Source organism: Biomphalaria glabrata, chromosome 7 (assembly GCF_947242115.1).
Source record: "Biomphalaria glabrata chromosome 7, xgBioGlab47.1, whole genome shotgun sequence".
Lineage (NCBI taxonomy): Eukaryota > Metazoa > Mollusca > Gastropoda > Planorbidae > Biomphalaria > Biomphalaria glabrata.
Window position 1 is genome coordinate 40,957,200 of NC_074717.1, and position 12,799 is coordinate 40,969,998.

The following is a 12,799-nucleotide window of genomic DNA, read 5'->3' on the forward strand; positions in this document are numbered from 1 at the left end:
CATTCGAGAGAAGTGTAAAAGTTGTACATTAGAGAGAAGTGTAAAAGTTGTACATTCGAGAGAAGTGTAAAAGTTGTACATTCGAGAGAAGTGTAAAAGTTGTACATTCGAGAGAAGTGTAAAAGTTGTACATTCGAGAGAAGTGTAAAAGTTGTACATTCGAGAGAAGTGTAAAAGTTGTACATTCGAGAGAAGTGTAAAAGTTGTACATTCTAGAGAAGTGTAAAAGTAGTACATTCTAGAGAAGTGTAAAAGTTGTACATTCGAGAGAAGTGTAAAAGTTGTACATTCGAGAGAAGTGTAAAAGTTGTACATTCGAGAGAAGTGTAAAAGTTGTACATTCGAGAGAAGTGTAAAAGTTGTACATTCGAGAGAAGTGTAAAAGTTGTACATTCGAGAGAAGTGTAAAAGTTGTACATTCGAGAGAAGTGTAAAAGTTGTACATTCGAGAGAAGTGTAAAAGTTGTACATTAGAGAGAAGTGTAAAAGTTGTACATTCGAGAGAAGTGTAAAAGTTGTACATTCGAGAGAAGTGTAAAAGTTGTACATTAGAGAGAAGTGTAAAAGTTGTACATTAGAGAGAAGTGTAAAAGTTGTACATTCGAGAGAAGTGTAAAAGTTGTACATTCGAGAGAAGTGTAAAAGTTGTACATTCGAGAGAAGTGTAAAAGTTGTACAGTCGAGAGAAGTGTAAAAGTTGTACATTCGAGAGAAGTGTAAAAGTTGTACATTAGAGAGAAGTGTAAAAGTTGTACAGTCGAGAGAAGTGTAAAAGTTGTACATTAGAGAGAAGTGTAAAAGTTGTACATTCGAGAGAAGTGTAAAAGTTGTACAGTCGAGAGAAGTGTAAAAGTTGTACATTAGAGAGAAGTGTAAAAGTTGTACATTCGAGAGAAGTGTAAAAGTTCTACATTCGAGAGAAGTGTAAAAGTTGTACATTCGAGAGAAGTGTAAAAGTGTACATGTGAGATGAAATTCAAAGCAATTTGTGCATCGTTAGTTGTTTTCTTTCCCATCAATACAGTACTTCACAGAAGAACTTCAAGCTGACCAATACCGATGGACGTTGCTCCCTTACTGCTTTCTTTAAAGACGAACAGGTCGTGACTCATGTAGGCTTTGAATATCAGATACCAAAGTTCGGAGTTCAATTCTCTTTCATCGTCATTCGCCACGTAACTGTTCGCTGTTACTAAATGCTCGTTTGTTCTGAATGACACTTTTTTCGAGTAAGTTTCAAACAGAATAGAACCAGTCTATTTCGCTGTTATTTTCACGTTGCTTTTCTGCTTGCTTTTCCTCCTCCTGGTTCAGTACCCTGTAGGAAAGTCTGAATTAGCTCTGACGATCTACTGCTAATTTCGTACCATTCTAGTTGTCTTTAATTAAACAATGCTTTTCTTATACAACCTTTTATATGACATGCCAAAAAAAAAAAGCCCCTTTTACTCTAAGATTCTATCTAGCAGTCTTCTGAAGTGTCTTCTTCAGATATAATCAGTTGCTTAGCAACTTTCTGAAGCATTCTGTGCACGTGATAAACTGGATCTCTGAGGTTAACAAAACAATTATCTTTGAAATAGACAATGTATTGCATATAGGACTTGTCAACGAGCCTGAACATTAAGAAAGGGGGAAGTATCTCATACGACGACGCAGGCCTAGCTTTGACCTACATATTTTGTCAACTTAGACATGCAGAAACAAAATGACGTGACTAAAGTCAAAGAAATTTATATAAAACAAACAATTGAGCCACTCTCTCGTTCTTGAATGGGGGGATGTGTAAAATAGACTTAAGGCTCTTCCATGTGTTTTAGCCCCACTAGGAGGAGCGAACTCATTCTTACTCCATTCTCCCCCATTTTCCATACTCTTTTCTCTTCGTACCTCCCCCCCCCCCCATCTCTAAGTCATTTCATTTTCTTTTTTCAATACTTTTTGCATAAAATATTTTTTTATTTATTTTTATTTCTGCCATCTGGAACCAATTGACTACTAAATAATTTGAAACAAAGACCAGACCCTAACACTAACCCTAACCCTTGTACTAAGTTTTCAATTTATTTAAGTCTCTGGAGAGTGGATGACATTCTCTCCCTTTTCTTCTTCTTTTTTTTGGTAACAAAATACATTTTTGTTCCAACCTAACGTAGTTACCAAACAAACTGACTCACATACCAACAATAACTTGTTATTTTCTTCAGGGGATGTCACTGCGTGCCAATGCTATTATCTTCTCTTTTTGGAAAAAGAATAAAATTCTACCGATGGTTCTCAATTATATAGTCAAGTGACAACCAGATTAAAGTGGAATTGAATTTTTTTGTTTTCCTTGAAAAAAAGAAATAGCGAGATTATTGGGTTTGAGAGTAGTAGCAGAAAGATGGCTGATGGGGTCACGTGATAGAGACACTGAATGACGTGTACAAATGGTGTGCAGTTGTCGTATAGGAACTTGTATTGATTTTAGTTCATGACCTGTGGCGCTGGACAAGTGCCTTTGATTATATTAGGGCATGTGTTTCTTTACAAGTTGAGAGTTCTAGATCTTAGTTCTGTTTCAAGCTGGTCTGAAATAGAGGAATGTATGGCAGGGTGTGTTTTGCAATTGTACGACAGTTAGAGATTGAGTAAACAGTGAAACATCTTCAAGTGAAATATTATTATCAATAGGCAATAAATATATAAAAGTGTAAACCAAGGTTTGGTGGGCGAGGTGGCAGAGTGGTTAAGCGCTTGGCTTCCAAACCTGGAGTCCTGGGTTCGAATCTTGATGAAGGCTGGGATTTTTTAATTTCATATTTTTAGGGCGTCTCTGAGTCCACCCAACTCTAATGGGTACCCGACTTTAGTTGGGGAAAGTAAAAGGCGGTTGGTCGTTGTGCTGGCCACACGAAACCCTGCACGTTAACCGTTGGCCATAGAAACAGATGACCTTAACATCGTCTGTCCCATAGATCGCAAGGTCTGAAAGGGGAAACTTTACTTTTTTTAAACCAAGGTTTGTCTCACACAAAAAAACAACAACTTTTTAAAAATACTATAAGCGAGTAAATATCAATGTCCATATTGAAAATGTTGCTTTTAAAACTCTTTACAATTTTCTAAAGTCTGCAATCATTTGTTTTGTTTTCTTCTAAACGATAAAAAAGATAAACCAACTAAATGATAATAAAAGAGGAAAAAAGTTAAAGAGCGAAAGAGAAAAGAGAGATAGAGAAAAAGAGAGAAAAAAGAAGATGAAAGAGGGATGAAAAGGAAATGGATAAAGCAAGAGAGAGAGAGAGAGAGAGAAATGAAAACAGAAAATAAAAGAAGAAAAGAGAAAAGAGAGAGAGAGAGTGAAAATAAAATAGAGATAGAGTAAAAGAGAGGCAGAAAATAAACGAGGGATATAGATAAAGAGAGAGACAAAAATAAACGAGAGATAGAGATAAAGAGAGAGAATATAAACGAGAGATAGAGATAAAGAGAGAAACAGAAAATAAACGAGAGATAGAGATAAAGAGAGAGACAAAAATAAACGAGAGATAGAGATAAAGAGAGAGACAAAAAAAAACGAGAGATAGAGATAAAGAGAGAGACAGAAAATAAACAAGAGATAGAGATAAAGAGAGAGAAAATAAACGAGAGATAGGGATAAAGAGAGAGAGAGACAGAAAAAAAACGAGAGATAGAGAGAAAGAGAGAAAGAAAATGAGAAATACATAAATAGAGAGAAAGAACGGCATCAAGCCTGAATCACAACTTGATGGCTTTAATTGGCACATAAAAAATAATTGGGTCTTCGCGCACTCTACCCCTACCTCCGCAGCCATCTGCAACATGGACATTGCGATGACAACCTGTCATTGTCCCTCCCAAAATTAAGGGTCATCTTCCTTTTCTTTTTTTCCTATTCCATTTTTTTTTTGTTCAGGAAACCTTCCAATCATTCTAAAGCTTCCCTTTTGAAATATCGCAATTTGATTGGCTGGACCTGCCATACATTTCAAAATATAACGAGGGAAAACTGACTTGGAGGGGAGAGAACTGCCAGCAGAATTGGGAAGAACGAGACAGCTGTAAAGAAAGACGAGGGTTTGTTATTTAGTTATTGTTGTATGCTTATGATATTGACATTCATTATAAAACATTTTTTTTCCTTTTCCTTTGCTGTTAAAAGGTCATTATATTTTCTTAACCATAACTTTTTTTTTCTACATTATAAGTTATAAGGCCAATCTATGACAGTTTCTTTGCATATGGTATTGTTAGGACAATACATGACTTTTTTTCTTTCAAATGAGTAACGAATACTAAAATAGTGTTTTGACTGATAGTTTTATGAAATATACTATATTTGATTTTTTACTTTTTGTGTATAATAATTTAATATTTTTATTATTTAAGACAATTCATGTTATATTCGGATAGATGTTATGTTTAATTGAGTTCAGAAGTATATTTTTGCATCTATAACAAACACAATATTTTTAAAAATCCTTTTAAAAAAAAAAAGCATATCTAATGGGAAGAACCCCCCACTTACAGCTATATCTTTCAATAATGTACAAGTTATTTTCCTTATTTGATATCAAACAAAATAATTAATTACCAATAATTTATTGACTAATAAGGTTTTTTTAAAAATTGATTCATGTTTTGTTAGGTACAATAATTAATTACGTAAAGTCTCAATTCGATCCTCAAACGATCATTACCCCCCGAGCGCAACGTTGAGATTGAGAACCATTGCCCGGGCTAAAGAATATTCAAAGAAAAGGGTTGAGAAGTATTGTAACTTCTTTATAAGAGATCATTAACAAAGACATTATGGGATATTGTAGTTTATTGTTGATCATAATCATTTTTTTAATGCAAGGGAAGTCTGCTTTACAATTGTGCAAAAATTGTTTAACTCTTTCTCTCCTAACTGACGATACCAGCGTTGATTCCACCAGAATGTGGTAAATAATTACGGAGAGAAAGAGTTAACAATATCGAAAATAATCTTTTCTCTTTGTAGAGTTAGAGCCAGTCCTTCAAGCTAGAAGTACATTTAAAAATATTAATTTCATCAAATTGAATTCATTGATACTATCTATACTAACAACAGCACGATTGGAATGGCAGACTACAAAAAAAAAAGCAAGCTCAACTCCACTCTACCCCACCCTCTCCAAAACGCCAGATTAACTATCGTGATTCATATTAAGAAAATATCACCTGAAGTACCTGTCCAACTGGATCATATGGTAACCCCAAAACCAACAAGTGGAAGATATATCTGTCCTATAATCTCTGGGCCCCCATGCACGTAATATCTCCATACCTCGACCTACAACCATTTTCTAGACCCAGAGAGACAATAAGAAATTTAAAAAAAAATTAAAACATTCTACAGAATTTCATATTAGATCTAATCTTGAGTAATTAAACAGGATCATAGAATACATAGATAATCTTTAAAGATAGTCTTTTGCTGGGTTTTCCCGGTTATTATAACTCGAGCTTTGAAACACGACATTTGTTTTAGCAAAATGAAATATGTGTGTGGTTCTTCCTATTCAAACAGATCGTTAATCCGAAATTAAATTTATTTTTTTTTTTGCTTAATCCCCTCCAGAGATTGTCAGGACGTCGATATTTTGTTTGGTTAGAGATCAATTTTTCAAGATTTCACAAAACAAGGTCAAGATCATTCGTGGATAATCTGACATATTCTGTTTAGAGATTAACGCAGAGAATACAATATTACCGCGTCATCAAAAGTTGCCGGGAACGTGCCGAGACAGCGCTTTCTTGTCATATCTTCTTAGTGCCTGAGACATTAGGGTGCCGGGTGGTTTGATAAATTATAAATAATATCAAAGCACTGTAGAATACATACATCATTTATACTGATAACATTACGCAAATAAATAAATAAATAAGCACTTTTTCTTTCTCATATATTGTTAAGATTTAATATATATCTGTTTCTATCAGTATTTTTACAAAACTTATAATGAACTTAGTCTGTCTGTCGGGTAAAAAGTTTGAACATGTTATTTCTCCCATACCTAATCTCGGATCACTTTGAAAGTTTGCTCAATTATTTCTTGTACCTGACAAAACAAGAATAAATTTAAAAAATTAACCAATTAGTTAATTAACTATTGTAAATTAATAATTATATTTGGTATCATACAAGGGTAAGAAATCGTACATGACTGATGTGGTGGTATAAGCTGACTTTGTCCCCTTGTGGAGGCTTCAGCCCTGAGTTCGATATTCAAGTTGTACAAGAAATGGTCGGGTGAATAGAAGTCGGGACATTCCCGAAACTGTCAGCGAAGATGATAGTGTCGCACTAAGAACGTGGGTGTCATGGGTTCGATCCTCATACTGGCCAACCAATGGACTATAATTCGATCATGTAACAAATTAACATTTGGTCCAGAAGAAAATCTTGTTGCGAATATGTTCTGTTAGCCAATATTCGCCATGTACAAAGTGAGCCTTTCGGAATAGTACGCGACATTTTAGCGCAGCCTTTTTGGCGCAAACTGTTTTGGCGCGAGAAGTTCTAACGATAATTAATAAAACACAAATTTTTTAAATAATGAACATTGTTTTTTTTTTTTTTGTTTCATTGTGCTATACTATTTATACATTCTCCACCCCCCCCCCCTCTTTTCCCAGCCCCCAAAAAATGTTTTAATAATTTTGACCATTAAGAACTACGGATGGCTGTGGCTGCCTTGTCGTTTGGTATGTGCTCGTGACATGTTATCTCAATTGTTCTGGGTTTAAATCATGCCCGTCTCAATCCCCTGCCTTCCTGTGACTATATAGGATAGGGTGTAATAATTCTATGGGAAAAAAACTGAAACAAATAGAACATAGAAACTGTGAAAGGTCAGATTACTAAGAACATACACACTACCCTCCTCCCCCCCCCCCTCCCAATTTTTTTTTTAGTTGGAGGTATTTCAAATCATTTTTGTGTGCGCTAAATATTACAATACTTTTTTATTATTTCGTTTTAAGATAATATTAAAAGCCACGAACACATTATAATGCCAGAGATATAATAATTAATACACACCAAGTTTAAATCCAAAATCTTATGTACAAAATGAAAAAAAAAACTAAACTTTTGTTAGCGCAAATGAATTTTGTTTATAAAATAGGTCATTTCGTTTTAATTTCTAAATGTCTTCTTCTGTGACAATGGTTAGCGTTTCGTTAATAGCCTTTGCTGCAATTTTTCATCATGTTTATGGTGAAATAGTTGTTGGATCTGTAGCGTTAAACTCAGGAGTATTTGATAAGATAATACAAAAACACAAGGCTGTATTAGTCAAATTTGATGAAACATATCCTTATGGGAAGAAACAAGATGTTTTCAAAGAAGTGGCCAAATCAAGTACACAGCAGCCAGAGTTATTGATAGCTGAAGTTCAAGTTGCAGATTATGGAGACAAAGACAACAGTGATCTGGCAGAAAAGTATGGTGTTAAAAAGGAGAACTTCCCAGCGTATAGACTGTTTCTTAATGGCAAATTAGATGATCCTATCAAATATACAGCTAGTGTGGAAAATGCTGATGATATCAAGAACTTTGTCATTAGGGAAACTGGTCTTTGGTTGGGTAGACCTGGATGTTTAGACTAGTTTAGAGGAATTTGATAAAATTGTCAATGAGTTTTTCACTGCACCAAAAGATAAACAAGCAGCAATTGTAGAGCAAGCAGAAAAGGCAGCAGAGAAATTAACGGATACAGCAGAGAAAACATCAGCAGATACTTATATCAAAACTATGAAAAAGATTTTAGAAAAGGGAACAGATTTTGTCAAAACTGAAGTGTCGCGCATTGAAAAATTGCGTTCTGGAAAAGTCAGTGATAAGAAGAAAGAACAGCTCAGTAATAGACTTAATATTTTAACTACATTCCAGTTAAATGTCAAAGATGAACTTTAAAACTTGTTTCAAGACTTATCATTAGACTGGTTGTTGAATTCTTTGCATCAGAACTTTACTTTTGTAAAAGCTTCTTATTTTGTACTCAGTGTTTTATGTTTTGTTTTTAAGAGCATTAATTTATTATTCCATTACATTTGTTGACCAAATATCTTCACATCATTTTTCAAGTTGACTGTGTTGTTGATTGAAGAAGGTTATATGCATTATCATTTACTGGAATCAAAAATCCATTCATCAACATTTGATGCTCAAGCCAAGGTTTTATCTTAGCTACAATTCTACTGCCGAATACCTAATTTTTCATTCATTCAATATGACTTGTAAGCTCAGCATACCTAGGTATTGAAATAAAATGTGTTAGATTGTATATTTTTTATTTTATTCTTGCAGCAAATGAGTTATAAAAAAGAGTTTTTTTTCTGCAATAATTAACTTACAATGATTATATGTTGTTATTTTAAATAACTATTCAGCCATAATTGGGATTATTATGGGTTTATATTTTTCTGTTTGCCTTTTTAAAATTAATTATTGAAATTATCTTATATGTGTTTAGAATGAATGCATTTTTATTCATGCTAGATTTTTTATTTAATTAGCAATACCAGTATTTAAATGAAAAAAAATTACTACCTGGTTTTTAAATTAAAAGTTATAAAAATAAAAAAAAAAAATAAAAAAATAAAAAAATAGGGTGTTGGGGGTCAGGGATATCTGATATTGTGTTGATTGTTCTGGAGTAGAGTATACTTGTATCATTTTTCTGTCTTTAGGGGGTTCATTGGTTAGGTAGTATGTCTTTGATATTAAATAATATTTCTATTACTGTTAAAAAAAAAAAAAAAAAAATAGCAACTCACTTTCTTCTAACGAGATCGACTCAAAACTTTTCTAGAAGAAGACCTTTCAATGCGTCTCCGCCAATGCGATTCTATAGTGACGTGAATGATAGTCCGTCCGTATTTCTCACGTCAAAACGGTAAATGTCTTCAAAGTGGCGCACCATTGTTTCATTGACGTCTTTTGCCTAAACAAAACAGGCCCACTTCAAGGCGTCCTCTTAAACTCTAGGATGCTGTTACGAAAATCAAGCTCATTACAAAGAAATGTTTCACACTTCAGTGTCGCACCATCCCGCCCCCTGACCACCGCCTCTTAGTGTAACTTTATTTGACCTGCGCTCTTCTCTGACTAAAACTAAAAATAACGTTTTTTTCAGAAGCTCGGATTCGCAAGCATTAACAACTAATTCAATGTTCAAATGTTTGATTACGTCTAAAATGAAATGGAAAAAAAAATTCAACTAGCCGCCATTGTTTTAATCTGGGTGCTCTGGTCTTTTTAACAGAAATTAATTATTATGTTAAGCTGCAATTAATCTCTCGGTCATTAATTTGTTAATTTTTTTTTTTTTACAAGGAGATGACATTTGATGAGATTATTATGAAGAATGGCGCTTTCAGTTTTTATCCACATTTATTGAAGCATTTGTTCGTCATCCCGCCACTGTTTACTTAGCAGACGACACACGACAATAGGTGGATCAGCCAGCAGACGATAGAAAGACAATGCCCGCGGACCAATGCTCCTTATGACGATTTGATTCATTTCTCTTTTATTCTTTCATTTTCTCTCTCCTCCCGCTACCTCTCAGCCTCTCTCATTTCTCCCTACTCTCATCGCTCTCTCTCTCTCTCTCCCTCTCTACCTCCTGGTACCGTCACCATCCGAAATGAAAGCTGGAAGATTTGGCTCTTGGCTAATGGATCTCTAATCATCAGGGCAGACGACCATGGCCCAGGGGGAGTAACTCGGGTCGCTAGTCAGCAGAAGTGATGAAATCTATTAGCAATTCATCATCACTGGCTCCGATCCTCATGGGAGCTCGGACTTCAACTGACAGCGCTAATGGGGCGGGCGGGGCGCAGGGGGGGGGGCGACAAACGTTTAGTTAAGAACTCACGTACAGTTCGTTTTTTTTTCCTCCCTTCTCTGAAAATGTTTACTTAAATTACACGTGAATTGTTAGACATTTTTTGTATGTTAATTGAACTCTGGGACACCGACCTATATCAAAATTAAAATCAAACGTAGAACGCAACAAGTTTTTTGTATTGCATTGCCCACACGTATTGGCTGTGTGTGACCATTGTTTGGGATTGAAAGTTTTTTAAAAATACAATTTCTTTGGGTATATAATTGAACATGGTTGGGATCCTCTCCTCTAATTCTAGATATGGAATAGAAAGAAATTCGAAACAGGATCACTATGGTAACCATGGTTATTTGGCCCCACGATGACCTTCTGACCAGTACCCTCAGTCAGAAAACCCAAACTTAAACTGTATGGCCATATCATGAAGTCCACAAGGCTCGCAAAGACATTTCTGCATGGAACAGAACCAGGTAAAGAAGAAAAGGCAGACAGAGAAAGCGAAGGGAATGGACGGGTTTATCATTAAAAGAGATTCTATTCAAGACAGAGAGGAATGGGGAAAGACGACCGACACGTCATGTGTGGTGCCCCAACGGTCCAACAGTCTAAGGAATAGGTGAGAGACAAAGTTAAATGAACAAGTGATAATTCAGAACCTTAATGACAATTAACAAAAAATATTATAAATATAACTGATTCGTTGAATTTGACCTTTACTAGGATTATAGATATGTTCTAACCTCAGAGATCATTCCGAATTAGTTTCTGTCTTTGTTTGGGAAATAAAGTTTTTGTTGTCAAATTTGTTTTTACTTGCTCTTTGTGTCTAAAGCATTTATTGTGTCTAAGGATGTATTGCGTTTAAAGAATTTATCGTGTTTAAAGAATTTATTGTGTTTAAAGAATTTATTGTTTATTGTGTTTAAAGAATTTATTGTGTTTAAAGAATTTATTGTTTATTGTGTTTAAAGAATTTATTGTGTGTAAAGAATTTATTGTGTTTAAAGAATTTATTGTGTTTAAAGAATTTAGTGTGTTTAAAGGTTTATTGTGTTTAAAGAATTTAGTGTGTTTAAAGAATTTATTGTGTCTAAAGAATTGATTGTGTCTAAAGAATTTATTGTGTCTATAAAGAATTTATTGTGTTTAAAGAATTTAGTGTGTCTAAAGAATTGATTGTGTCTAAAGAATTTATTGTGTTTAAAGAATTTATTGTGTTTAAAGAGTTTATTGTGTCTATAAAGAATTTATTGTGTTTAAAGAATTTAGTGTGTCTAAAGAATTGATTGTGTCTAAAGAATTGATTGTGTCTAAAGAATTGATTGTGTTTAAAGAGTTCGTTGTATTTAAAGAGATTAAACAAAAAGATAAGAAGTGCTATGCTCTTTCAATGTAGGCCTAAGTATATCGCCATTGGTTTACTGTATCTAGCCCCTACAAAATCAAAAACAAAGCAGCCAAACAATATGGCCTTCTTTTCCCAACTAGAGATAGGTGGATTCTAGCCAAAAGCCTCTGGTTCGGAAGCCGAACGCATTTCCGCTTGGCCACCCCCCCCCCCCAAAAAAAAAAAAAAACAACATATTTTAAGGATCATGAACTTTAAATACGCCGCAGATTTTAATCTCTGACATGATTCAATATTTAAGACACGAGTATATCAGTTGAGACTATCTTACTAGACTTGACACCTTGCAAAACAGTAAATAGTTGACCATCTTCAAAGATTACAACTAAAAGATGAGATGCCTCGTACTTCCCCAATCCCTGTTTGATCACCCGACTCTGCTCGTGACGTTATGAGACCCAGAAAATTAAGATGGATGGCGTGTTGCGTATGTGCGAGTTTCTGATGTAATCATGAGAAAAAAGTGAGCGGATGTTTTGGTTGTGTAGGACGAATAGATTCTGATGAAATCACGAGGTGGTCAGTTGAAAAAGTGAGCGGATGTTTTGGTTGTGTAGGACGAATAGATTTTGATGAAATCACGAGGTGGTCAGTTGAAAAAGTGAGCGGATGTTTTGGTTGTGTAGGACGAATAGATTCTGATGAAATCACGAGGTGGTCAGTTGAAAAAGTGAGCGGATGTTTTGGTTGTGTAGGACGAATAGATTCTGATGAAATCACGAGGTGGTCAGTTGAAAAAGTGAGCGGATGTTTTGGTTGTGTAGGACGAATAGATTCTGATGAAATCACGAGGTGGTCAGTTGAAAAAGTGAGCGGATGTTTTGGTTGTGTAGGACGAATAGATTTTGATGAAATCACGAGGTGGTCAGTTGAAAAAGTGAGCGGATGTTTTGGTTGTGTAGGACGAATAGATTCTGATGAAATCACGAGGTGGTCAGTTGAAAAAGTGAGCGGATGTTTTGGTTGTGTAGGACGAATAGATTTTGATGAAATCACGAGGTGGTCAGTTGAAAAAGTGAGCGGATGTTTTGGTTGTGTAGGACGAATAGATTCTGATGAAATCACGAGGTGGTCAGTTGAAAAAGTGAGCGGATGTTTTGGTTGTGTAGGACGAATAGATTTTGATGAAATCACGAGGTGGTCAGTTGAAAAAGTGAGCGGATGTTTTGGTTGTGTAGGACGAATAGATTTTGATGAAATCACGAGGTGGTCAGTTGAAAAAGTGAGCGGATGTTTTGGTTGTGTAGGACGAGGTGGTCTGTTAGGAAGTTCAAGTTGACAAAAACGGGTCTGAAAGTTGAAAAGAAGAGACTTCGCGAGAAACTACTTACAGAAAAGACGAGCCGTTTTAGTGAGTTGTATCTTGTTTAAATCATCCTTTCATTGTGTTTCTACATAAATCCTATTTTCAAGTTTATTTATACATTAAATAAAAGTTATTGTCCATTTTGTTTGAAGGGAAGCTTATTTGTGTTTAGTTAAGATTTACATTAAGAATATA

General features: G+C 34.8%; 1 protein-coding gene across 1 annotated transcript; it reads left to right on the plus strand.

Moving 5' to 3' along the window:
• The first annotated feature begins 7,182 nt into the window (after positions 1–7,182).
• On the plus strand, positions 7,183–8,284 carry LOC106069990 (endoplasmic reticulum resident protein 29-like). The gene is given in 2 exon segments (XM_056035567.1): positions 7,183–7,635; positions 7,637–8,284. Coding segments are annotated over 2 exon segments (768 nt in total). The 3' UTR covers positions 7,952–8,284.
• The last annotated feature ends 4,515 nt before the right edge of the window (positions 8,285–12,799 follow it).